This window comes from Dromaius novaehollandiae, chromosome 14 (assembly GCF_036370855.1).
Source record: "Dromaius novaehollandiae isolate bDroNov1 chromosome 14, bDroNov1.hap1, whole genome shotgun sequence".
NCBI classification, from domain to species: domain Eukaryota; kingdom Metazoa; phylum Chordata; class Aves; order Casuariiformes; family Dromaiidae; genus Dromaius; species Dromaius novaehollandiae.
Window position 1 is genome coordinate 3,320,545 of NC_088111.1, and position 25,681 is coordinate 3,346,225.

The following is a 25,681-nucleotide window of genomic DNA, read 5'->3' on the forward strand; positions in this document are numbered from 1 at the left end:
CTGGGGACACCCAGGCACCGCTGGCTTGGGGACACCCGGGAGGACCGGGGGGGACCGGGGACACCCGGGGGGACGGGGGGGACCAGGGGCACCCGGGGGGATCCAGGGGGGGACCGGGATGACCCAGGGAGGACTGGGGACACCCAGAGGGAACTGGGGACACCTGGGCACCACCGGCCCGGGGACACCTGGGGGAACCAGGGACACCCAGGCCACCACCAGCCCAGGGACACCCGAGGGGACCGGGGACACCCAGGGGCACTCAGGGCACAGCCCGTCTGGGGACACATCCGGGCTGACCATCCCGGAGGGGCTCCGGGCGCGGAGGGAGCCACCGCCACAGGCTCCTCCACCCCGGGGCTGCGCGGCGAGCGCCCGCGGAGGCCGCGGCTCGACCTGGAGGCAGCTCGCTGAGTGCGGAGGACATTTTAATCCCGCGCCGGTGAAGGAGGCCATCTCCGAGCGGCAGCGCACACGGGATGCGGCGCAAAACCCGCGCCCCCGCCGCGGGCCCGACCCGCCCAGGCCGCGTGTAAAGACGTGGGCGCGATGGCCGGCGAGCGGAGGGCGAGGGGCGCGGGCAGCGCGCAGGGGACGCCGGTCCGGAGAGGAGCGGTTAATAAGTCACTAATGAAATAACCGACTCCGCGCAGGCAGTTCTGGGCAGCGCTCCCCCGGCATGTCCGTGGGCCGTTGTTAAAAATAAATAAGGCGTTTGCAGTCCCCCGGGAGCCCGTCCTGGGCGCCGGCGCAGCCGCGGAGCGCGGTCCCGGCGGCACGGCGCGGGCGACGGGGGGCTCAGAGCAGCGTGATCTCGCTGGGCGGCAGCGTGAGCCTCTTCTCCCGGGCGCAGAGCAGGCTCTCCATGTGCGTGGCGATCACGCGGCACAGCTCCAGGCCCTGCGGGGCGACGGGGGGACGCTCGCCGGGGCCGCCTCCGCCCCAAAATGCAGCCCACCCCCCCAAGCGACCCGGGCATCGCCCCCCGGCCGCGGTGCGGGGGCCACGCTGGGTGCCGTGCCCGTGCCGGTACCTGCTCCAGCTGCAGCTGGGTGATGCCCTGCGAGAGCAGGTCGCCCAGTGCGATCTCCACGTAAGGGGAGCTGGAGCCGGCCGTGGGCCGCTGCGTCCGCGTCGACTGGATCTCCTTCAGGGAGAACTTGGCGATGGGCTCCTGGGGGGGAGGCGGGCAGGGTGGCACTCGCGCTGCCGGCACCCGCCGCCGCTCCCCCGGACCCACGCGGGGTGCCGGGAACCCCGCGCATCCCGCAGGAGGGGGCAAGGGAGTAAAGCGGGGACAGGCGGGAGCTGCTATTTCGGGGCGTTGCCTCCCAGGGTGGACAAGGCCACATGCTGGCAAAGCCCTCTGGCCTGCTGGGGCCAAATCCAGGAAACCTGCTGGGTTGGGAGAGGGAGACCAACCGTGCAGTTACATTGCACGCTGCCAGTTACATTGCACGCTGCCAGTTGCATTGCATGCTGCCGGGTGCATCGCATTCTCCCAGTTGCATCGCATGCTCCTGGTTGCACTGCATGCTCCCCGTTGCATTGCATGCTCCCAGTTGTGTTGCATGCTCCCGGTTGGGTTGCATGCTCCCGGTTGCATCGCACGCTGCTGTGTGCATTGCATGCAGCCCGGACCAGGCCTGCTGGGTGTCCCTGGCCAGGCTGCAGGACCCCCCGCGGCCCCCCCCCCCGCCCCACACCTACGTGGGTCTCCTTGCTGAGGAAGTTGAGGCCGTTCTGGTTGACGGCCAGGATGCAGGGCGAGACGATGGTGTTGTTGCTGCAGCTCTGGATGTAGAAGAAGGAGGAGCCGAACATGGGGTAGGCGCTCAGCAGCCCTGCGGGGCGGACGAGAGGGCGCTCAGCACGCTGCCGGCTGGCCCCCGGCCCCTGCCCGTGCCGGGGGGGCTCACACACCCCATCACCTCGCTCACCCAGGAACTGCGCCCTGGCCTGGTGGGCGCTGAGCGCCTGGGCTTGCTGCATGTGCTGGGTCACCATGTGCAGCCAGGATTGGGCCTTCAGCAGGCGGAAGAGTTGCGGCGGGACGTAGTCCTGCACCTCCCGCCTGCGGGGAGAGGGAGGTCAGGGCCCCGGCCACGGGCCGGCCGCCCCGCCGGGCTGCCCCCGCGGCGCTGGCACCTACGCGGTGGGCGGGCAGCGGCCGTCCTTGGCGCGGTGCTGCAGCGCGGCCAGCTTGGCCGCTTGCTGGAAGTGCTGCTCCCCGGCCCTGGCGGGCGGCAGGACGTTGAAGAGCCCCTTGAGATAGTCGGGGAGGACCTGGGGGCAGAGAGCGCGGGGCCGGCAGCGGGCTGGGAGCCCGCGTGGGGCGGGGGGGGGGCGGCCCGGCGGGGGACACCGCGGCCCGGCAGCCCCCGGCGCGGCGGTACCTGGTTGTAGTGCACGGTGACGTAGAGCTCGTTGTCGAACTTGAGGGGCTGGCTCCAGACCGCGCGGCGGCACCAGAACGTGTAGCCGGCGTCGAGGCGCTCCGTCTCGGTGGCCACGTCCAGGATGTACTCCCGGCGCGTGAGCGGCCGGACGCCCTGCCCTGCGCGGCCCCGGGAGCCTTAGCGCGGCGGCCCGGCTCGGCGCCCGCCCCGGCCTCCCCGCTGGCCCCTCACCTCTCTCGGTGACCACGAAGATGATGTACTCGTCGAAGGCCTCGGGGCGCTGCAGCCCCATCTCGGAGCACAGCTCCTCTATCACCTCCAGAGCCACCTGGGCGCGGGGACGGGCGGCTGGCACGGGGCTCCGGCCGGCGTCCTGCCCCCGGGCCGCGCTCGGCGCTGACGCCGGGTCCCATGGCCGGTCTCCCCCCTCCCGGGTCGCCCCCGGCTCCCTCCAACTCACCGAGCACGTCTTGATCTTGAGGTGCCTCTCGATGCCGCCGGGCAGGAGGAAGAGCTGGCGCTTGGCGCTGCGTCCGGCCTGCGCGGGGCGGCACGTCAGCACCTCCCTCCCCGTGGGCACCGAGCGGGGTCCCAGCTGGGGCCCCCCGAAAGCTCAGGCCACCCCCAAAGCGCCCCACTGAGCCCCCAGCCCACGCTGCAGCCGGGGGACAGCCCGCCCGAGCCGGGGGATGATTTATCCCCCCGGAGTTATCCCCCCGGAGAGGAGCCCACGCCAAGGGCCGGGGTCCCTGTGCCGGCGAGGGGCTGCAGCTCAGCCCCCGGCGGGATCCCGAGCCCACGGAGTGGCCCCGAGCTGGCATCGGCCCTGCCCGCGCCCCGGCTCACCACCATGGCCTTGAGCTCCATGCTGCTGGGGAAGAGGCTCCGGCCGCCGAACTGCAGGGTTTTCCGCAGGTTTTGCTCGCAGGCTTTGGAGATGCCTGCGGGAGACAGGGCTCGGCGTGAAGGCGGCGGCGCCGGCGGTGGGCGGCGTGCCGGCGGGCAGGGACAGCCGCCGGGGCTGAGCCGCGACGTTCGCTCTTCCCAGCTCCGCTAAAGCATCTCCAGAGCCTGGGACACCCCAGGGTGGCTTTTCCCCCCCGCCGTGCACCCGGGGCGCTGGCGAGTGCACAGCCCCTACCCTGGAAGGGCAGCGCCGGGCGCCCGCCGGCGTCCTGCAGGAAGGCCAGGAGGAAGGGCCTGAGCACCTCGGAGCACTTGTAGTAGGCGGCGAGGATGTAGAGCAGCCTCCAGCCCTTCTGGCAGCTGTCGCTGCAGGGGAGGAGCCGGGCTGAGCCCCGGGGAGAGCCAGGGTGCCCGCGGCGGCCGGCAGCACCCGCAGCCCCAGGGGCCAGCGCAGCCCCCAAGCCACGGCCCGGGGGGCGCAGGCTGCAAGGATGGAGGTGCCCAGTCCGTCCCCTGGGTCTCCCGGCACGCTGGGGTGGCTCGGCCTGGCTGGGGACACAAGTGTCCCCGGTGCCAGCCTCCATCTGCCGTCCCAGCCCGGGGCCAGGTGGCACCGGGACTCACGTCTTGGAGCTGGTGTTGTCCGTGATCTGCTTGACGATCTGGCAATACACCTCGTCCCGCAGGACCTCGTGCTCCGCGCACAGCTGGGGGAGAGGCGCAGGCTCGGACCGCGGCTGGGGACGTCCCCATGGCCCCCCCCGCTGCCACCCCCTCCCTGGGCTCCCGGCCCTGACCCCTTACCTTGAGGATGGTGCAGACGGCGTCCAGCTCCGTCTGTCCCCTCAGAGGGTAGTCGCCCATGAACTTCATCACGGCTGCAGACGAGGAAGCCACGCGGTGATGCGCTTCCCCCCATCCCCTCCCTTCGGGTGGGAAACGTCCCGAAACTCCCCGAACCATCGCGCACGGGGCAACAAGGAGCTACAAACCCTCCGGCTACCCCATCTCCCATCTGGGTCCTGCTCCAGACCCCGCTCCGAGGACGGGGGTCCGGGAGGGCCCTGGGGGATGGGGGACCAGGGCGCCGGACACCCCGTGCCGCGGTGCGCCTACCTTGGAAAGCCTCGGCGGCCAGTTTGCTGACGCCGCTGTCGGTGAATTCGATGAGCGACTCCTGGATGGGGGTCTGGGGGCGGCAGTGGGGGCGAGGGTCAGCGGCCAGGAGCAGCCAGAGGGACGAGCCGGGGGTCCGGAGACGTCCCCAGGATGCCGGGACCTCAGGGGGACCCGGGGTGACAGCACAGCCACTCGGGGCGAGGGGCGGCGCGAGGAGCCTGGTGTGGCACGGCACTGCCCCGTCTCCCCCGGTACCTTGGTGAACTTCAGCATCTCCATCCCATCCGGCGGCTCCCCGGTCCGCCCGGCCTTCTCCCCGCAGCAGTCCCTAGGAGAGATGCCAGAGAGGGGCGAGGGGAGCGGGGGGCTGGCCCGACGTCCCCACCCCACCCCGGGGATCGTCCACCGGGCATCCCCGCCGCCCCGCCGGGCACTCACGTCTGCCCGCGCCGCGCCGCTCGGAAATACCGCCGGGCGAAGCCCAGCATGGGGGAGGTCCCCGACGATGGGACACCGTCCCCGGGATGCTCGCCGTCTCCCTCCGGGCCCTCGGCAGAGCCGGTGCCGGCGGGGGACGCCTGCAGAGAGGGACGAGGGGGCCGTGAGCACCCAGCACGGCCGCGGCCGGCACCGTGCGGGGTGACGGCCCCCGCGGCAGCGCCCACCTCCGTTTTGCGGTCCAGCTCCCAGGCCACGGCGGCGGAGGCCACGGCCACGGCCACGGCCGCCGAGGCTGCCACCTTGCCCTGCTTGTCCCTGGGCTCCTCTTTCCTGTCCGCTGGCAAGTGGACGAAGTCGGGGGCGGCGACGGGCTGGACGTACTCGGCCGGGAAGAGCCCCGACCTGCCGTGGATGGCCCCGAACTTCCAGCCTGCGCCGGGCAGCCGGGTGAGGGGCAGCCCCGGGCCGGCAGCTGCCGTCGGTTAGCCCCCTCTGCCCCGCTGCCTCCTGCCCTGCCCCACGCACGGGGACGGCACGGTGCTGCAGAGCCACCCACCGAAGTCCTGGGTGCCCGTCTTCAGCTCCTCCAGGTACATCACCTTCTTGCGGACCACGCAGCCGTAGTAGTGGTCTGGGGGGGGACAGGAGCAGCGTGTCCCGGGAGCGAGCCCGAGGCACGGCCGCCTCTGCCCCCAGCACCGGGGCTGGCGAGGGTGACAGTCCTGCCGCCCCAAAGCTGGAAGGAGGGGGATCCTCCTGGGCTCCCGGCCAAACCGGTGAGCTCCCCGCGGCAGGGTGCCGGGGAACGGGTGCCGGAGCGGGTGGGAAGAGCGTCACCCCCCTCCCCCCCCCCGGGGGCTGCTCACCTCTCTCGGGGCGCTCCAGCGGCTGCAGGTGGATGATGTCCCCTTTGTGGAAGCTCAGCTGGCCCCTGTCCTCTGGGCTGTAGTTCCTCACGGCCACCACGTACTGGGAGTCCTGGGCACAGGGAGGGCTGGTGTGTGTACACACGCATGCACACGCGTGTAGAAGCATACATACACGTGTAGAAGCACGCACACACATGCACACATGTGCATGCACACCATGCAGCATGGGGGGTCCAACCACCCACGGCCACACTACGCCGGGGTGCCACCAAACCCTGCTGGCCCCAGGCACGGTCCCGTTCGCAGGACATCCTCCGCTGCCCACCCCAGCCCGCGAACATAGGCTGGGTGCAGGGCCCAGCCCCCGGGATGTGCCCTGAGCTGCGACCTGGCCCCGGGGCTCTCCCACCTTCCTGAGCTCCGTGATGAAGTGGTCCACCATGGCCTTGACCTGGGGCGCCTTTGGGGAGAAGAGGATGAGCTTCTCGCTGCTCAGGTTGAACTCCAGCATGTTCCTGGACGGGGTGGTCACGAAGAGGACGTCGGCGTAGCTGGGGCAGGGCGAGGCGAGGGTTACGCACCCCGGCACCCGGCCCGCCCCGAGAGCCGCGCCGCAGAGCCCAGAGCGAGCCCACCCTGCAGATCCGGGCAGGGTGGGCACCGAGGTGGCCTGGCACCTTCACCCAGGTTTGGGGGACCCCAGAACAGAGCAGAGGGCAGGATGCAACCGGCAATTAATCCCCCAGCGCTCCAGGCTGCGCGCAGTACCTTGCACACCCGCGGGGCCGTAGCCCCAGCAGGATGAGTGCACGGTGCCAAGGGCAGCCTTGCCAGGAGGTTCCCCCCACCAGCTTGGCAGAAAAACCATCTCCGTGTCTACTGAAGCTGGTAGAGCAATTACTCCAGTCCCCCACCCTGCCGTTCCCCGGGGAAGAGCCGCGGCGCCCCGGGAGGCTGCGTCCGTCCCTACCTGTAGCCCCGCAGCACCCGCAGCTGCTCCCCGGGCACGTTGGTGCCCTTCACCAGCCGCAGCAGCTTGATGCCGGCATGGGACACGGCCAGGATCTGCACGCCGGTCCCGACGCTGCCCTGCGGGACGGCAGAGCGTGTTGGCCGGGGCACGGTGCCACTGCTGCCGCGCCGTCCCACCCCGCAGGCTGGCCCTCACCGTGGCGGGGAAGAGGCGCGAGAAATACACCTCGCAGCCGTCGCGGGCCGCGGCGATGATCTCCTTCTTGACGCCCTCGGTGGCCACGGGGCTGAAGGAATCCAGCTTGTTGTCCGCTGCGGGGAGAAATATCCCCCAGTGAGCGCGTTCCCTCCCGCCGGACGGAGCCGGGGCTGGCGGGGAGCTGGACGCCCACTGATGCAGCAAGCCCAGCTGAGACCCGGCAGAACTCGTGACTTTGTAGATGATAAAAGGGCTCATTGTACTCAGAGGCAAAGCCACCCTGGCTTAAGCAGGGCAGGTTTTTGGCTACCCAGGAGGTGAGGACAGGCACCAGCACGGCCAGGTCCACACTGCCCCGGCTCCAAGCCCCCTCCCCGGCACCCATGGGACGCGGCAGCAGCGGTGGGCGAGGGTTACCGAAGAGGGATTTCATGCGGAGCCGCTCCTCCTGGCTGAGCCGGACGCAGGTGTCGGAGAGCGTGTCGCTGAAGATCTGGGAGAAGGGGTTAGGAGCGGCAGGGCCGTGCTGCGTGGAGCGGAGCTGCGGCCCCTCCGCCCCCCTCTTCCCCAGCGGTGCGTTAGCTTTCGCCCTGGTGGGAGAGGACCGGGGGGTTCGGCATCTCACCTGCCGGAAGATGAGATCCAGCAGCAGCGGGTCGTTGAAGTTGTCCTTGGGGTAGAAAACCTGCAAAGAGGAGCATGGCTAGCTCGCCTCGCCGAGCCGGGGGCAGAGCCTCGCGCTCCGGGAGCGGCAGCCCGGCCCCGGCCCCGGCACCTCTTTGCGGATGTATATTTTCCACGGCACGTTGCGGTAGGTGTAGAAGTCCTGGCTGCAGCTCCGGTGGAGCTGGGTCTGGACCTGCTGCGCCTCGGACGGCAGCTCCCGGCACACGGCGACTGCAAGGGAAAAAAAGCCCTCGCACCACCCTGGGGCGGGAGCACCGGCAGCCCCTCTCTGCCGGGGGAAACCGAGGCACGGCGGCCCGACGCGGAGCTTTGAACGGGGCGCAGCGGTTGTGCCACGAGGATGCTGCAGGGGATCAGGCGTCACCGGCTCCGTGCCCGGTGCCACCAGGGAGGGCGAGGCGATGCTGTGCCCCGGGACCCCGCCGCACCGCAGCTCTGCCCACGATACCTGGGGGCCTGGCGGTGGATGGAGGATGCCCTGCCGGCTCTCGCAGCTGGTACTCGGCGCTGGTGACCGGCTTCACCGCAGCCACCGCCTCCCTGGGCCCCTGCGAGGCAGAGCGCGGGCTGCTCTCAGGGCCAGCCGCTCGCCCCGAGCCCGGCCGGGGGCCGCGGGGGCGGCCGCATCCCTACCGCGGGCGCCGAGAGCTGCCCCTTCAGGATCTGCATGGCTTCCTCGTGGGGGTCCAGCTTCTTCCCGAAGAGCTTGCTGCCTTCCCTCCTGCGGAGACGGCACCCCGCGGCATCGCTGGCGCCCACGGCACTGCCGGCGCCCCACGGCACAGGGCTGGTGGGCGATGGGGCTGGACAGGCGCCCGGGGCCGGGGTACCTGCCAGGTGCGGGGCCGCGTGCCGCCGGCTGGCACTGCCGGATGATGTTGCGGATGTTCTGCGTGGGCCGCGGGAAGTGCTCCGAGTTGAGCCGCGAGTGACGCACCAGCTCGCCGGGCCAGCGCCGGCCGGCGGGCGCTGGGGACCGAAGCGCCGCGGCTGAGACGAGCCGGCGGCACGTGGCCCCTCGGCCGGCGCCGCTTGCTCAGGCATCCCGGGGGGACCCGGACCCCACGGCTGCCCCACGGCGCACTGAGATGCCTTACCGGCTTTCTGCACGTAGGGCCGGGGCTGCGGCAGGGCTGGCGTCCCGTCTGCTGCTCTCCCCTGCGGGGACAACCGTGCCATGAGCCCTGCTCTGCTTGCCCCTGCCCCACTGCTGCCAGCCCCCCTGTCCCTGGGGAGCAGCTGCCCCGCAGTGGGGCAGGGCAGGATCTGACCCCCCCCCCGGCTCTGCCCCACTGACCGGGGGCCCAGGCGGCTGGTTGGCGTCTGCCCGGCGCTGGGGGGACGGGGCTGGCTCCGCACCTGCGAAGGCAAAGGGGCAGAGCTGGCCCAGGGCGAGGGGAGCAGCTGGGGAAACCGAGGCACGGCGGAGGGCAGGCTCCACCATGCCAGGGCGCCCAGGGCGCTCACCCCTCGGCTGGCACGGCTCGGCGGGTCCGCTTCGCTCGGCGTCGCCGCTGCCAGCCCCGCCGCCTACACCGCCTCCTCCCTTCATCCGCTGCGAGACAGCGGTCGGCTTCTCCAGCTCCTGGGGACCGGGCGTCAGGAGGGCCGGGGGGCCCGGCCAGGAGCACCCCGTGTGCCCGCACGTGTGGGGAAACCGAGGCAGAGCGCAGCCCGCCGGCCTCGGCCGGGGGATGCCCATCTCACCCCGTTGCCGTAGGAGAGCACCGGGTCGAAGAGGCTGTCCAGGTAGCGGTCCAAACCCTTCTGGGTTCGCGGCTCGCCGAAGTCCGCGTCTGCTCGGAGCGGAGGACGGGGTGAGCCCGGCCGGGGGGCCGCGGGGCACAGCATCCGAAACAGCCCCACGAGCAGCTCCGGGGCCGGGGCGGGAGCGTGCCGGGGGCGATGCCCTACCGTGAGCCGGGTACGCCTCGGCGGCCGCCGCCGCCAGGGACGGCAGCGTGGGGGCTTTCACGGCCGGAGGAGGAGGGACCTCATCCAAGTCCAAGCCGTGTCCCAGCACCCTGCGGAGAGGGGGGTTTGGCTGCGCATCCCGGCTCCGATCGCACCCGTGTTGCCCCGCGGCGCGTGGCTCGGCACCGCCGGCGCCGGGAGCCCGTCCCTGCCCGGTACCTACGCGCGGCCGGCCCCGCCGCGGCTCTCCGCTCCCTCCCAGGCGATGAGGAAGTACGACTTCTGCTTGGGGAAGCCCTGGAGCAGCTCGAGGTCGGAGACGAGGTCCAGCACGTAGTCGTGGCCGGCGAGCTCAGCCCACTGGGCGCCCTCCTTCATGGACACGGACCAGCCGCGCCAGCCCTCCGCCAGCCCCCTGCCGAAAGCGGGGCGCTGGGCACGGTGGTGACTCCGTGGGGACACCGTGCCCACCACGGCCATGCCGGCTGCCCATGGCCCACCGGGCGTCACGGCTCCCACCGTGCCCGGCTGCGCGGGGCCCCAGCATCACCCCAAAATGGTCCCTGGGGATGCTGCGCCCGGGCAGAGGAGGGCGTTGAGCCGGCGGGTACCTGTGCTTTAGGACGTCCCCTGCCACATCCTCGCCAGTGCTCCAGGAATGGACGGGGCAGGAGAACCGGTCGCCTGCGGAGAGACCGGCGGTGAGCAGAGCCCGACGGGTCCCCCCGTGCTGACCCCCTCCGGGCGCCCCTCCGCAGCCGCCCGCCCCGTTCGGCCCCGCGCCGGCGCCCGCGGGCCCCGCACCGTTGAAGCAGTGGACGTCGAGGGCCATGCTGGCTTGCTGCCTGATGGCCGTCCACTCGAGCAGCGAGGGCGGGTAGGCGCGAGCCGCCGCGGCGCCCAGCTGCGACCGCGCCATGGCTTGCATCAGCTTCCGCTGGCACACCGGCTTGTAGCCGGCGAAGGCGTAGTCGGAGACGAACCTGCGGGGAAGGGAGGGTGCTGGGGGGTCCCGAGGCACCCCGCGCCCCCGGGCAGCGTCCCGGCCCCGGCTCACTTGAGCAGGTACTTGTCGAAGGCGGCGGAGGGGGGGAAGGCGCTGAGGCAGGCGGCCAGCAGCAGCCAGCCCCGCTCCTCGTTGTTGACGTTGGTGTTGCGCCAGACCTGGTTGGCGGCTTGCGCCAGGATCTCGTCCCGCAGCCCCGGCGCCGCCAGCCCCTTCTGCACGATGTAGTTGCCGAAGAGGGTCTCCTGCGGGCCGCCCAGCCCCGGGTCGCCCATGAAGCGCAGGATCTGCCGCGGGGAGAGGGAGGGCAGAGCGGCACGGCGGCACCGCTGCCCCCGGCCCTTCCTCCCACCCCGGCTCCTCTTCCTCCTGCTCCTCCACCCCCAGGGCATGGATGGAGTGAAGACCGGGATCACCGTGCCCGACTGAGGAAGGATGGCCCGGGGTGAACCCGAAGGAGGAACAGAGCTCCCCACGGGAGGGGATGGAGGCATGGAGGGATGGGGGGATGGAGGGGATAGAGGGGATGGGGGGATGGGGAGAGGGGGAGGGGATGGAGGGGACGAAGGCGATGGAGGGGACGAAGGCGATGGAGGGGGATGAAGGCGATGGAGGGGGATGAAGCGATGAAGAGATGGAGGGGATGGAGGGATAGGGGGAAAGGAGAGCTGGAGGGGATGCAGGAGGCTCAGGGGATGCAGGAGATGCAGGGCCTGCAGGAGATGCAGGGACCGAGGGATAGAGGGAAAGGAAGGATGGAGAGGTGGGGGAAAGTGCAGTAGAGGGGATGGATAGGACGGAGGGGATGGAGGGCAGGGAGGGGACAGAGACCACAGCCACAAGGGGAGGGGTGTCCCAGCGCATCGGGGACAGGCCCCATCCCACCTACCAGCTTGAAAAGGCCGAGCGCCTCGTGGCAAAGCTCCTCGTCCAGCCGGGTCAGGGGGGCGGCCAGCGGGGCCGTGAGCATCCCGAAGGCCGGCTCCTGCAGCGACACCGCGCACCCGTGGCTGCCCGGGGCCCGCAGCACCCAGCCACCACCGGCCCTGGCCCCCGGGGAGGCAGCGCAAGGCCGCGGGAGGGTCAGGGCCACTGCGCTGAGCATCATGTTGCAGCCCGGACTGGGGCTGGAGCAGGGCGCTGCGAAAGGGCAGGGGTGCAGGATGGGGCTGGCGGTCAGCGCTGGGCTCGGGCTGTGCCAGCAGGGCCAGAGATGCCAGCGAGGCTGAGAGCAGGATCTGGCCCTGGTCCTGCCATTTGGGATCCCAGGGACTTGAAAACGCAGCACAGAATAGAGGAGGAGGAAGAGGAAGGGTGCAAAACGGCCATGTGTTGATTTGGGCCAGGGACGGGGGCCCGGGAGCAAAGCGACCTGATCTCCCGGCCCCGCGGAGTGACAGCGCCCGAGGCGTTTCCAGATCCGCCCGAGTCGGGCATCCAGGAGGGCTCGGCCGGTCTCTTGCGTCACTCCGAAAACCTCAGCGGGGTCCCCCCGGCCTCTGGAGACGACAGGAACCCACGGGGAGGGCGGGAGGCCGCGGCCCAGCTCGGCGCAGCGCCCGCAGCCGCCCCGGATCCGGCCCCCCTGGGCATCCCCGGGCCGAACCTGGGGCCAAGCCCCGGCTCGGGCCGCGGTGGGGCTTGGGGAGCGGAGCCGAGCTCGGGGACCCTGCATCTAATCACACGGCCACGCTGCCCTCTGGGGCACCGAGCACTACCCGAAATCCCATCTCCCACACCCAAAAAGGGGCTGGGAGGCGGCGGCGCCCGGCTGCCCTCCGGCAGGGCTGCCGGCACCTCCCTTACCTGGAAGTGGCCCCGCACGTACTTGGCCATGGGGTAGCTGTTGATGTCGAGCGGGAGGGTGAGCCGGGAGTCGGGCTGCAGCGCCGGCGGGGGCACCAGGACCACGCAGCCGGCGTTCACCTGCCCGGCGGCTGCGGCACAGCGGCAGCTCTAACCCCGCGGCCGCCCGGCCGTGCCCAGGGGCTGCCGCGGACCGTGCCGGCGGGGACTGCTTACCTGCCGCGGCCTCCAGCAGCCCCATGAGCTCGGCGGGGATCTCCAGGTGCGTCACGTCCACCACCTCCCTCCTCGTCAGCTCCTGCGGGGCAGGCGCAGGGAGATGGGCAGACGCGCGGCATGGACAAGGGCATCACGGCCTCCCGCACCAGGGCTGCAGGCACCAATGCCACCCGCACACGCTTTGCACACCCACACGCCCCATCAGCATGCACGCACCCGCTCACCCGCCCGGCAGCTCCCTACCTGCTTCATCCTCTCCCTCTCCTCCTCTGCCCGCCGGCGGGCGTCCTCCTTCCTCTGCAAGCAGAGCAGCCGCACTGAGCACTGCGCTGGCCCCGCGGCCACCTCTCCTGCCTGTGGCACGCCATGCCAGCCCCGTGGCCTCCTCTCCTGCCTGTGGCACGCCATGCCAGCCCCGTGGCCTCCTCGCCTGCCCGCCGGCAGGGAAATCTGCTGGGCAGGAGCCAGCCCGGTGCCTCGGCCCGGCCGGAGGTGGCTCAGCCCCGCTCAGGGTGCCGGGACCTCTCTGGGGCACTTGGCTGTGCGCAGGAGGGCACAGCACGCCTGCATTCCTCCTGGCATCACCGGGGTTTTGTCCAAAAAAAGGCTTCACTAGTGCCAAATGGGGTGTCACAGGCAGGAGGTGGCTGGGATGGGGACTTGGGGGGCTCAGGAGGGTGCAGACACCAGGGCCAGCCCCATGCCCTCTGCGGACCTGCCACCGGGCACACAGCAGGGACATCTCCATCACCCCCGGGCCCTGCTGGCCCCCGGTCGCCCCCGCTCACCTTGAGGTACCGCCGGCGGTTCACGTAGATGTGCACCAGTGACCTGAACTTGATGAGCGTGTGCCTCATGCGCCGGTACCGCTGCCTGCGGGAGGGCACCCATCACCGCCAGCTCCCCGACCAGCCCCTCCGCGACGCCGGCTTGGGCCCTACCTGGCGAGGTAGCCGCGGGCCCGGCTCTGCAGGAGGACGATCTTGCGGCGCAGGGAGCGGAAGCGTCTCTTGATGAAGAAGGTGCGGGCGTAGCGCTGCAAGGTGAGCGCTGCCAGGTGCTGGGCACGGGCCCGCTTGCTCTCCAGCGCCTGGTACAGCTGCTCCTTGAGGAAGAGCTGGGGGAGTGATGCCGTGAGCCCTGGCATCCCTCTGGCACCCCACCGCCAGCCCCCCGCCACCCGGCCACCCCAGACATCCTCCAATTCCTGGAGTGCACAGGTGTGCACGGGCACACACGACCCTTCAGCATCACTGATACCCTGGGGGGCTTCTTAAACACCCATCGCTGCCGGGACGGTACCTTGCTCACGCCGACATAGTACATGCTGGGGGTGACGGCGCAGAGGTTCCTCAGCATCTCCACGCAGTTGGTCCCATTGGGAATGACGTTGGACCACATGTCAACGAGGCAGCGGTACCTGGGTGAGCGCCCGATGCCATTACGGGGCCCGCGCGAGACCTGGCCTGAGGGAGACCTCTGGCCACCCACCTCAGGCGCTTGTCTGGGGACATCAGCACAGGCCCTCTCCACCTTCCCCTCCATGCGATTGGCTCTATGTCCGGAAAAGCAGCTTATCCGGGCTTTTCCACCAAATCTGGGGGTTCCCAGCTCCCTGCCACTTTCGTCGGCTCATGGGAGCCTCCTGTGCCAAACACTGCCTCCCAGGTGCCTGCAAGCTTTTTGGTCTTTCATCCTCTGGTTGATGGCACCCAACCCATCTCTGGGGGCCCTCCATCTCCCCAGCCCCCACAGGCACGTGGCACCGTGCTGCAGCACCTGTCGATGAAGACGAGGAAGGGGATGCGGATGGGGAAGCCCTCCTTCCGGATGCGGATGGTCTCTAGGATGCCCGAGTAGCGGAGCTGGCTGCTGACGATGTCGGCCTCGAAGAGCCCCGGCTCCTGGGTGGCAGGGAGAACGGCGCTGAGTCTCCGATCCATGACCACAGAGCACCAGTGTGGGGCAAGTGGGATGTCCCCATGGCCCCGTGCATCTCACCTTCTTGTTGTTGGGCTTGAGGCAGCGCACGAAGAAGGGGTTGCACCTGCGTTGGAGAGACACTGTCGGTGGCAAGGCAGTGGGAAGGGAGGGTGTCCCCCACTGCCTCACAGGACGGCTCGGCCCAGATTCATCCCTCCCCACTGGCCGCCTGCCTGCCAGCCCAACCCGGCTCCTGCCTGCCCTGCCCGTGCTGACCTCTCCATCTTCTCCACCAGGTCCAGGAGGGACTGCTGGAACCTGGCAGCCACGGTGGGGGCCTTGTAGCGTCGCGTCCTGGTGCTGCTTCTCCCCACCAGACTCTTCTGCCGGGCCATCACCTGGGCATGTCCGAAGAAGAGGTTGGCCACCACCTTGGAGGGATGGGAAGAGTTACAAAGGAGCAAGGTGTCCATGGTGGCTCAGAGCTCCTGGGGGCACAGCACCTTCACGAGCCTCATGGGCAAAGCCCAGGGACATCAGAAGTGCCCACGGGCTGGTGTGTGCGCAGGGACCAAAGGGGGCTAGCCCAGACCACTGCCTCCCCCCACCACTGCCGCAGAGACCCACATGGCCAGGGCAGGGCCCTACCTTGGTCCTGCTGCTGATGAACAGTTCCAGAACATCCTGCCGCACCTGGTCATAGTTTTTATCCAAAAACTTGTGCACCTGCCAAAGAGCAGAGCCCAGCGCTTAGGAGCTCATCAGCATGACAAGGCGGGCAAGAAGCTACTGGCCAGGGCACCACGGGGTGGGGGCAGCTCCCGGGTCCCAGCCAGACCCATGGGGCTGTCCCTCACCCCCAGCACAGGATCAACCCAATAAACTGCCATGTCAGCAATTTCTCTAGCCCACCCTTAAAACCCCTCACTAGAGCCCGGGCCAAGTGTCTCGCCATCGCGTACCTGATAGGTCACCTTCCCCGCATAGTGTTTGATGGTGAACTCCGGCAGCGGCATCTTCGGCTTGGTGTACAGCGGGTTCGTCCCATGGTGGTAGTGACACTTCTGGAGGAAGGTGTGGTCTGTGGCCTGGGAACGGACACAGGTGTGAGGGTGGAGGCTCTGAGATCCATCTCATGGTGGTTGGCAGCTCTGGAGGTGCACGCATTGGGACGGGGACACCCATCCGGGTGAATGCAGGCAGCATGTTGTGCCTCCAGCTACACCAAGTGATGTGAAGAATTTCTCCTTGGAGAGGACAGGTCTCTGGTGAGGACAGATTTCTGCTGTCCTCCCCACACTGCTCACCCCACGGGCCAGGTGTGTGGCACAGAGCAGGTGGAAATATGGGGTGAACAGAGAAGGAGGAGAAATTCACCCCAGCCAGGTTTGCAAGCTGGAAAGAGCAATCAGCCAGGTCTAGGGCCTGGGTCAGCCCCTACTCTCAGTTCTGCCACTGAGCGGCTGCATGGTCACAGGTGTCTGCTTCACTGTGCCTCAGTTTCCCCATCAGCAGACAGGGTGCAATCACCTTTCTCTGTTTTAGAGGGCAACTGGGAGATTTTTTCAGTAATTCCTGCAAAAGCAGGTCGTCTGGCAGAAGTCACACCATGGGTACTGAGCTGGGACCTCTTGGAGGTTGTGCAGCCCTGGAGAGACCTGGTGGGTCTCCCCACTTCAGCCAGGACAGCTCAGGAGCTGAGCAGCCCTGGGAGGTGGGGACACCTGGGCATGGTGACTCCCCAGGCATGGTGATATCCCTTGCCACCTCCGCGTCAGGCAGCACCTCACCTGGGGGAAGCAGCTCTGGTCATCGAGGATGCGGAGGATGCCGTAGGGCTTTTGGGAGATGAGGTCGATGCAGGGCTGGTTGTCGCTGAAAGGAATTTCTTTCCACTCAATCTGCTCACGGAGGTACTCCTCCTGCAGGGCGGGCCAGCTTGGTGATCCTGGCCACATAGCCAAAAACCCCAAACCCCAGGAACAGGCTTTTGGACACCCCAAACCCCCCAGCTCCACAGCAACTCTTGAGGACATGCCAAGGGTCAGCCTGGGGACAGCCAGATGCTGGGGACTGCTTGCACTCCCACCTGCTCCTCCTGGAAGATGATCTTGTTGAAGAAGAACTGCAGGTACTCGTTGGCGTAGTTGATGCACAACTGCTCAAAGCTGTTGAAATTGAGATCCTGCAGAGAATGGGGGGCCACGGTGCCTGAGACCATGCAGGAGCCAGGCCTGGAGCCTCAATTCAGGCCAAACCCATCCCTGCAGCTGCAGATGCCGCTAGTGGGTGGCATACGATGCACGCCAAGGGGTGGGCTGCGGGGACCACAAGGAGTGACGGAGCTGGCCCCGCTCACCTCAAACCCGTAGATATCCAGGATGGCGATGGAGAGGGCCTCTTGCCTGGGGTACACCAGCTTGTTGATGCGATCCGTCAGCCAGCTGAAGAGCAGGGAATAGAGGATCTTGGCAATGGCATCCCTGGGAACAGGAGTGAGACGAACAGTGCATTGGCTTGAGGAACTCCCAGCAAGGAGTCAGAGCCCTGCCTGCTGCGGGGGCTGCCTGTGGCGCGTTCCTCGTCCTTGCTGCCATCACCAGGACCCATCCCAGCCCCACTGCTGAGCAGCCTGCAAACCACCTGCATGCCGCACGCCAGGAGCCCTGACCTCCCCTCTCCCAGCCCTGGCTTGCCGCCATGCAGTCCTCAGGGCTGGGCATCCCGTCATTATGTTGTATAGCATGGACCTGCCATAGCAGAAACCCTTTACCTGGCATCCACGGCGCTTTCAACAGTGAGGGGGGTAAAGATCTTCTCCCGCAGCGTTTCCTGGTTTGGGGAAAGCAAATGATGTGATGGAGGTTTTAGCAGCGCCCGCTGCGGTCCATGGGAACCAAACCCCGCCGAGCTCCCAGGCTACAGCCATCAAGGCCACTCGCCACACGCTGCTGCATACTCACCGTCACCTTGAAGGTGATGGCTTTCTGCAGGCCCTCAGGGGAGATCTGCAGCAGCTCAGCCACTGTCTGGATCTCTGTCGCGCTCACCACCGTCGCAACCTCCTGGCAGTCCGTCTGCAGGACAGAGGATGACATGGTGGGAAGTGACGGCCACCCGGAGTGGGGGGGGAAGGCTCTGTCCAGGGGCCCCTCCAGCGTGGGACGGCCACACGGCAGCGGTGAAGAGCAGCCCATGGTGCTGCCCAACCAGTTCAGCCGAGCCAATTTTCACCAGCTGGGAAGTGACCCGCCACAGAGCCATCCTGCAGATGATACTGGCCTGCAGGGCCAGGCTGAATTGCCTTCCTGCAGTTACAATGATGGGTCTGTACTTGTCTGTATCCCAAGTCAAGCCAAAACACTGTTCCTGATTTAATTTTGCCTATGTTTTCTGTGACGGAAAATTCAAAGACTTTCCTCCCTATAAACCTGAAATATCTGAGCAAGATCAACATTTTCCCATGGAAAAAAGGCAAGAGGACTCAGTGTTCCTCTTCCTCCAAAAAAACTCTGGGCAGAAAGGCCTCCCAACAGTCACGCCATTTACTCAGGTTGGGAACTGGCTAAAACAGCTGGTTTGAGGATGCTACATCCAGATGTGGCAGAGAAGCCGGTGCATTTGCTCCCCAGCTACCCTCAGCCCAGGGGTGACAGCAGACCAGCAGCCACCTGCAGCTGAGGACATCCATGCACGGGATGTCCCTCTTGCCCTTGCCCCACTCCAGGGCTGGTGCCAGCCCCGTCCCCTCCCTGGTACCTCATATTTTTCGAAGTAGACGTTGCCCAGGTGGAGGATGGAGGACAGGATGCGGAAGATGCTGTTCTGCTCCTCAACGCTGAAGCTCAGGACCTCCATGGTGTTGAGCAGCCGCCGGAAATCCTCAGTGTCATCCTTGCCGGGGATCTCACAGTTGCCGCCCTGGCAGAGCCCCACGGATGTGCCATCAGGACGACGCACGCCCAAGGCTGGCCCTGGCTGCCGCAGGGACCCCGGCGAGCTTCTGTCCGCTGGGGAGCCAGCCCGGGAGCGAGGACACCTTGCTCCAAGCTCTTCCCAGAGCATCCTCCCCACCAGCCTGCCGGTACCTGCAGGGGCTTCGTCCTGGCCCCAGCGGCCCTGAATCTGGCATGCAGGCACCCGGAGGGGGCAACCCACCTGGTTCAGATAGTAATAGGTCTCTGCGTCCTGGAGGCAGTATTTCTGCCGCTGCTGGGCAGGGAGGCCGGCCAGCATCTCGTAGAAGATGTGGTAGTTGCGCTCGTTTTTGGCCTGTGAAGGAGAGGGCCGAGCTGAGGCGGGGGGTGGCGTGGGCAGGCCCCGGGGCCGGCTCGCTACCCACCTGAAACACCACGCGGGACTTCTCCAGCAGGTACTGCGAGGTTATGGCACCACAGATCAAGCCGCTGCAGGGACGAGACAGGGAGACCAGACTGGCAACCTCGGCATGGCCGGGAATCGCCACCCTCCCTGGCCCGAGCCCCGTTCGCCTGGAACAAGGGGCTGCAGCCCCCCCCTCCCCGGTACCCAGCTGTGCCTGCTCCCAGCTAGAGCTGCTGCACCTGTGGTGAAACTGGGCAACCCCAGCAGGGCCTGGTGCCTGTGCTGGGTGCCTCCTGGGCAGCTGAGCATTTATGGGGCCAAGCAAGGGCAGGACAAGCCGTGGGGCTTGTTGGTAGGTCAGGGATGGGGCACCTGTGAGCAGGACCACGTCCCTTCCCCTGGCCCTGGCATGGGCACAGCGCGGGGGGACACAGCCCCACCAGCGCCTTGGGCAGGGACAGCAAATGCTGCATGTGCAACATCATGTTTCCTCTATCTGCATTTTGACCCCCAAAGGCAGACCCAAGTGCATGTCCCATACCAGCCATGCTGGGAGCCAAGGGGGTGGTGAGGGAGGGGCAGTCTAGGACCGGGACTGGGGTCTTGGACCAGGGCTGGGGTCCTGGACCGAGGCTGGGGTCCAGGGCTGGAGCTGGGGTCCCAATATGGGGCTGGAGTCCTGGCCTGGGGTGAGCCAGAGTGGCATCCCCAGGACAGGGAGGATGGGAGGGTCAGGGCTGGATATGGACAGAGGTTCATCAGCGTTACTTACTCTTCCAGAAAGATTTCCACAAATTTCCCAAACCTGCTGGAATTGTCGTTCCTCACGGTTTTGGCATTGCCGAAGGATTCCAGCAAGGGGGTCGCCTCCAGGATCTGCCCGTGGCGGATGGGGAGAGCCACGGCATGAAACCATGGTCTGAGCACCCCAACAGGCCACAGCTGCAGGGTGGCCCCTGGAGTGGGGGGGACCACGCCACCTTCCCAGCCATGCCGCCCTTCCTGCCACCTCCTGCCCTGAGCAGACAAGCCAGGGGCACCAAACCCCGAGGTGTGCGATGCTGTGGGGCTGTGCAAGGCGTGGGATGGCCCAACAACCCCATGCACGCACACACAGAGCTGCAGGCTCCCGCACCCATGGTCCCCGCACAGCCGGGGTGACGTGGTGGTGATCCACCACGATACTCAGCTCCCTCGAACCGCCCCAGCCCACGCATCCCCCCGGGTACCTCTATCTGCCATGGTCCATAGTGGAAGCATGGGGACAAGGAGAGTGGCAGAGAAGTGAGTGCAGCACGTCGGCAGGACGCAGGGACGGGGACGTGCCCGCCGCGTGTGCCCAGCTGCGCAGAGGCACGCTACCTGCTGAGCCGTGCTGCGTTTCTGACTGACAGCTGCCAGGTACCGCAGGATCAGCTTGGTGGCTTCTGTCTTCCCCGAGCCGCTCTCCCCACTGAGCCGGGGAGCAGAGACACAACCGGGGACATCACCAGGTGAGCAGAGGGGTTGTAGAGTGCGCCCACCCCAAACATGCCCATCCAGAGTGCATCCAGCTCAGGTATATCTACCTTGAGGGCATCCATCCCTATCATGCACCTGCCTCAAAACTGTCCATCCCAGTCATGCACCCACCCCAAATGTGCCCATCCCAAGTGTGTCCATCTCGTGTGTCCATCCTGAGTGCGTCCACTCCAAGCACCTCCATCCCAAGAGCATCCAACCCAACCCAAACCACCCCAACGTCATTGACCCTGCGCCTAGGCCATACTGGCGGGGAATTACGCTGACGCTGGTGCCAATGCCCTGCATAACTGGCAATCAGTGCAGTGCTAATTAAGGACACCAGCTTGGCAGCCCGGAGGGATGCCAGCCAGGAGAGGGGTGTACAGGGGGACAAGCACGCGTGGGTCCCAGCTGCCTCTCACCTGATGACGATACACTGGTTGTGTTTGGCATCCATCATTTTAGTGTAGGCAACGTTTGCAATCGCGAAGAGGTGCCTGCGGGACAAAAATGGGTGCGAAGAGTGAGGTGTGGCAACACCAGTGCCGAGCGGCACCCAAGAATGGAGACAACCACTCCAGCGCGCTGCGGCCAAGAGGCCTCGGAGGGGCTGCAGCACTTGGAGGATCAGAGCCCACCCAGAGGCTCCTATGAGGACCTGGGGGGACAAGCCAAGGGTGGTAGCTGAGGCCACTGTGGGAGCCCCCCTCCCCACAGGGCGTTTTGGGGGTGCCCAGCACCCTGGTACTCACGGCGGGTTCTCGCCCAGCGCCCTGCCCTCGTACTGCAGCACCTGCTCCGTCCCGTAGATGTTGTACAGCCGGTAGGGATTGACCGAAACCAGGATGCTGCCAATGTAGGTCTGCAGAGGCAGAGAAGAGGGGCAGGATTTTGGGCAGCAGGAGCTTGACGAGCAATACTCCTCCTTTTGGCAAGACCCCCCCCCTCAAGGACCCCATGCCCAGCAGTGCATGGACAGGGCCCCAGCGGTGCCAAACCAGGATGAGGACCCAGGCGTCCTGAGCCTCCCCGGGATGCTGTGCATCCCAGTGGTGGCATGATGGCCCCCAACACCCTTGCAGCCTCCACAGCCCTGTGCGCAGGGCACTTACATAGATGAGCTGGCGCTCAAACCGTGTCCGGATGTTGCTCAGCACGGCGGCTTCCTGGAGGTCCCTGGCATGGAGCAGAGAGGCCATGTTACAGGGCCATGGAGGACAGGCAGCTTCAGCTGTCCCCAAGCACGTCCCCACCAGTCCCCAGCCAGCCGGTGGGAAGCCAGGGCTGGCACGGGCTCAGGAGCCATCGTGGGTGCCCACAGGGGGGTTCCAGCCCCTTCCCACCATCCTGCTGGTGGCCTCCGCGGCTGAGCTGGGTCACGGCCGGCAGCCAAGGGGGGACCAAGGGACTCACTCCAGCTGGGTCATGTCCTCCAGCCCGTCCTCCTCCTGCTGCTCCTGGTACCGCACGATGGGCAGGCTGCAGAGGGACTGCATCTGCACAAAGCAAGCCCGGCGCGGGCGCTGTCAGGGCACGGCCGCCCGCCCCGCAGGGGCACCCGCCAGCCCCCTCCACAGCCTCCTGCGCATTTCACCGCAACGATGTCAAAACCAGTATTTCTGACCTCAAACTGAGAACCCCATAACCACTGACTGCAATAGAGTCCCCAGGCAAGGATCCCACCACCCCAGAGTGGGTCCCCCAGTCCAGCAAGAGCATCATGTGTCTAGGGAGAAAAGCAGCACTAGAAACTGGAATAAAAAGCCAACAAGACATGATGTGGGCTTACACCAACCGTGGGAGTCCCAGGAAATGCCATTCCCAGAGAGTCCCGTCCCACTTTCCATGGCCAGGCCACTGCTGCTGCAGTACCCACGCGTTTTATCCAAAACTGCCCTTCGGGGCTGCAAACGGGGCATTTGCCCAGGGAGGTGAATAGGGGAGTGTTGCATCCGGGTGAAATGATGGAAAGAAGCCGCAAAGCGGCAGCTGGGGACGGGGCAGGGCACGGACGAAAGAGGCTGGAGGTGGCTCTCCATGCCCACACCATGCGCTGCGCGGTGCCAGCAGCATCACAGCTGCACGCCAAGGAAATCAGGAGCCGCCACCGGCCACGGCGCCTCGAGAGCCCCTGCGCTGGCGCCCGGCCAGGCCCGCGGGCAGGTAAGCGGATACCCGCCGGGGCCGGCACGCCGCCAGCCGCTCCAGCCCGGCTAACGACACCTCTCCTCCTGTTGCAGCGCGGCCGCCCCGGAGATCGGGTCTCGCCATTTACATACTTGCTGCAGCCGGCGAGAGTCAAGTGTCCCCGCCAGCGGCTGCGCCTGGGGGGGCCGTGCCCGCCGCCCCCCCCTCCGGTGCGGTGTCTGCGGCAGGACCCCCGCCGGCATCCGGGATGCGGTGGGAAAGCCTGCGTGCCCGCGCTCCCCACCCCGCACGCTGCAGCCCTCGCACCCGGCGGCCGGGGATGCTCCCGCGTCCTTCCCCGGCGTTACCTTGCTGCGCCAGGGCTGCTTGGTGCCCAGGTACCCGTCCACCCAGGGGTTCCTGTCCCGCCAGGCGCGGGCGGGCGAGCGCTGGCTCAGGTAGCGGGCGATGTCGGCTCCTCGGGGGCTCGCCCAGCTGCGGAGGCGCTCGGCGGGGCGCCGGGCGTAGCCCTGCTCCGCGGTCCAGGCGTCGGGCATCTCCTGCACCCGCACGACGTGCTGCTTGGACCAGTGCTGCTTGTACATGCGGGACGCCCGCCGCAGCGAGCCCAGCCTCTGGATCTGCGGCGTCACCACCGCGTAGCGCCCCGCCACGTCCTCCCCGGCCGCGGCCTCGCTCTCGAGCGGCTCCGCCGGCTCCGGGGCACCGATGCCGCGGCGGTAGGAGCCCGGTGCCCGGCCGCAGGGGCCGGGGAAAGCGGCGCTTCGCCGCGTCGGCGGGCTCCGTCCGGCTTTGGGGGAGCCCGGGAGCCCGGGGCGCGGGCCGTCGGCCCAAACGCGGTGCCCCGCCGTGGGGCTCGGCGACCTGGGGGTGTTTCCGTCCCGCGGGGACGCGCGTCTCACCGAGGAGGGCGCGGGGGAAAGGGACCGGCGGCGGGTGGGCGGCGGGGATGGAGGGGCCACGCTCGCCGCCAGCAGGGACGCCAGGGACTGGCCGGGCCCCCCCGGACGCCCCAGCCTGCCCGGGGACGGGCTGCGGCTCCCCGTGTCGGCAGGCCTGGCGGGGGGCGGGCGCTGGGCCATGCCGGCGAGGGGCTGCCCGATGCGCTGCAGGAAGGCTTTGGGGGTGCCGGGAGCGGGGCTGGGCGGCGGGGGGTCCCGGGCGGCCCCCGGCCAGGGGGGCAGCTCGGGGCCGGGTGGCCGGTCCCAGGAGGGCCTGGGGGGCGGCGGGCGGCGGGCGGGTGGCGGGGCGGCAGGCAGCGTGGCCGGGGGGCCGGGCGGGCGCCCCAGGGGCTGCAGGAAGGGGGTCCGCACTAGCGGCTTCACGGCTTTGGTGGGGGGCTCGGGCTGCCGGGGCCAGGCGTGGGGCAGCGGCGGCCCGGGGGGGCCGCCCCGCCGCAACGAGGACCGCCGCGCCGGCGGGACCGCGGGCACCGAGGAGGGGGCCGGGCCCGGGGGGCCGAAGCGGCGGAAGCTGGCGCCCGGGGGGGGGCCGTCGCTCCGGGCGCTGCCACGGCGGTCGAGGGCCGGCGGCGAGGAGCGGCCGGGGTTGGCGAAGGGGTTGCGGAGCGAGGGGCGGCGTGAGGTCGCCGGCTCCCGCCAGGGTCCCGCCAGCGGGGACACGTCCCTGCCTGGGTCCGCCAGCGGCGCGTCCCGACCGCTCCGGCTGCCGGCGGCCCCCGAGGCCGAGCCGCGGCGGCGGGCGGGCGGCTGCCGGGCCGAGCCAGCTCTCTCGACGCCCGCCGGCCTGGTGCCGAAGCGTCCGCGGGGGGGCTCGGCCGGCCCCGCTCCCTGAGGCGGCTCCGCGGCGCCGCCATCACGCCGCTCGAGGCCCGGCCGGAGCTGCGACAGCGACCGCTGCAGGAACTGCCCCAGCGGGCTGCCGCAGGCCCGCGCCGGCGCCCCGCCGCCCCGCCGGCTGCCCACGGGCCGCCCCGGCGGCGATGGCGGCGGCGGCGGCGGCTCGTACTCGTCGTAGTCGTCCTCGTCGGCCAGGTGTGGGGACGGCGGGAGGGCGACGTCCAGGCGGTCCCGGCCGAAGAGCTTCACCTGGGGCCTGGGGAAGAGCCTGAACTTCCTGTTGAGGGAGAGCTGGGCCGAGAGCGTCTCCCGCATGCCCTTGAGGGAGGAGGCGCTGAGCATGGCGAAGGGGTAGTCCCGCTCCTCCTCCTCCCACTCCTCGGGCTCCTCGGCCTCGGCGATGTCGTCCAGGGCGGCGGCGGCGTAGGGGTTGCAGGAGGACTGGGCGTGCGGCGGCCACCCGCCCTCGCTGTAGTGGATGCGGTGCTCGGGGTAGGCGTCCTCCAGGTAGCCGCCCTCGCCCGCCGCGGGCCCGCCGAAGGCTTCGTACGGGTCACCCGGGTAGCCAAAGGGCGCCGCGGGCTCCTCGGCGTAGTCCAGGTCGCTCCCGTAAGGATCGTAGAGGTCGGAGGGGGAGTAGGCGCCGTAGGGGCCGTACTCCTCATCCTCGGGCTCCCAGTAGTGGTGGGGCAGCGGGTCGTCCGGGTAGTCCAAAACCCCCTCGTAAAAGCCGTAGTCTTCCTCCGCCTCGTAGCCCACGTAGTCGCCATAATCGGGCAGCGCCGCCTCCTCGAAGCCGTACCGGGCCGGGTAGGGGGGAGATGGCGCGGTGCCGTAGCTCTCCTCCTCGGCGTAGCCGCACCGGGCGCCGTAGGATGCCGTAGGGCCGCCCTCCTCCTGGGGCCAGCCGTAGTACCCCGCCGGTGCCAGCGGCTCCTCCGAGGCTCCCCGCCGGGACGGCCGCCGGGACGGCACGCCGGGACGCTCCTCGCTGCGCCGCACAGTGCCGGGGGCCGGCAGCCCGCCGCCGCCGCCACCGCCGCTGGGGAGCCGCTTCATGTTGGCTCGGTGCCTGAGGATCTCGTCTTCCGCGGGGAACGGGAGCTTCCTGGCGCCGATGCGGGAGAGCCAGGCCGTGTCGGCTGGCCGGCCGCCCCCGACCAGCCGCCCGCGCTTGGAGAGCAGCTTCCTCGCCAGCCAGCCCGTGGCGGCGGCCGCCTTGCTCAGCACCTGCGCCCGCGGCTTGAATTTCCTTTCCGGGCGCCGGCGGAAGAGGGACGCGCCAGCCGCCTCGGCCGGCCCGCCCCGGCGCAGCAGCAGGAAGGACGGCTTCGCCGGCGGGGCGGCTGCTGCCTCCTTCCGCTTCTTCCCGATCTGCTTGAAGCGCACCATGAGGTTGGAGGTGGACTTCAGCACCGCCTTGTTCTTCTTCTTCTTCTTCTTCTTCG

The 25,681-nt window shown here is 68.8% G+C and overlaps 1 protein-coding gene across 1 annotated transcript; it reads right to left on the reverse strand.

The window, feature by feature from the left end:
* Nucleotides 1-113: 113 nt before the first annotated feature.
* MYO15A (myosin XVA) lies at nucleotides 114-25,681 on the reverse strand. The gene is made up of 64 exons (XM_064519938.1): nucleotides 22,782-25,681; nucleotides 21,700-21,782; nucleotides 21,399-21,462; nucleotides 21,039-21,148; nucleotides 20,709-20,783; nucleotides 20,146-20,236; nucleotides 20,013-20,018; nucleotides 19,556-19,659; nucleotides 18,803-18,866; nucleotides 18,619-18,732; nucleotides 18,220-18,381; nucleotides 17,424-17,537; nucleotides 17,234-17,292; nucleotides 16,820-16,943; nucleotides 16,550-16,645; nucleotides 16,251-16,382; nucleotides 15,423-15,548; nucleotides 15,109-15,186; nucleotides 14,737-14,891; nucleotides 14,539-14,584; nucleotides 14,317-14,441; nucleotides 13,840-13,957; nucleotides 13,479-13,654; nucleotides 13,326-13,410; nucleotides 12,781-12,834; nucleotides 12,535-12,616; nucleotides 12,319-12,449; nucleotides 11,402-11,497; nucleotides 10,564-10,799; nucleotides 10,311-10,489; nucleotides 10,118-10,190; nucleotides 9,730-9,921; nucleotides 9,507-9,616; nucleotides 9,300-9,388; nucleotides 9,060-9,177; nucleotides 8,890-8,951; nucleotides 8,690-8,750; nucleotides 8,423-8,561; nucleotides 8,233-8,301; nucleotides 8,041-8,162; nucleotides 7,681-7,802; nucleotides 7,531-7,590; nucleotides 7,323-7,398; nucleotides 6,903-7,018; nucleotides 6,705-6,823; nucleotides 6,144-6,285; nucleotides 5,732-5,843; nucleotides 5,422-5,496; nucleotides 5,090-5,295; nucleotides 4,863-5,002; nucleotides 4,680-4,752; nucleotides 4,422-4,494; nucleotides 4,110-4,183; nucleotides 3,930-4,012; nucleotides 3,541-3,671; nucleotides 3,246-3,340; nucleotides 2,860-2,937; nucleotides 2,631-2,727; nucleotides 2,397-2,557; nucleotides 2,153-2,286; nucleotides 1,941-2,074; nucleotides 1,711-1,844; nucleotides 1,034-1,174; nucleotides 114-900 (listed from the first exon to the last, which is right to left on the reverse strand). Exons 1-64 carry the CDS (start codon nucleotides 25,623-25,625, stop codon nucleotides 799-801), a joined length of 9,642 nt encoding a protein of 3,213 aa, XP_064376008.1. The 5' UTR covers nucleotides 25,626-25,681; the 3' UTR covers nucleotides 114-798.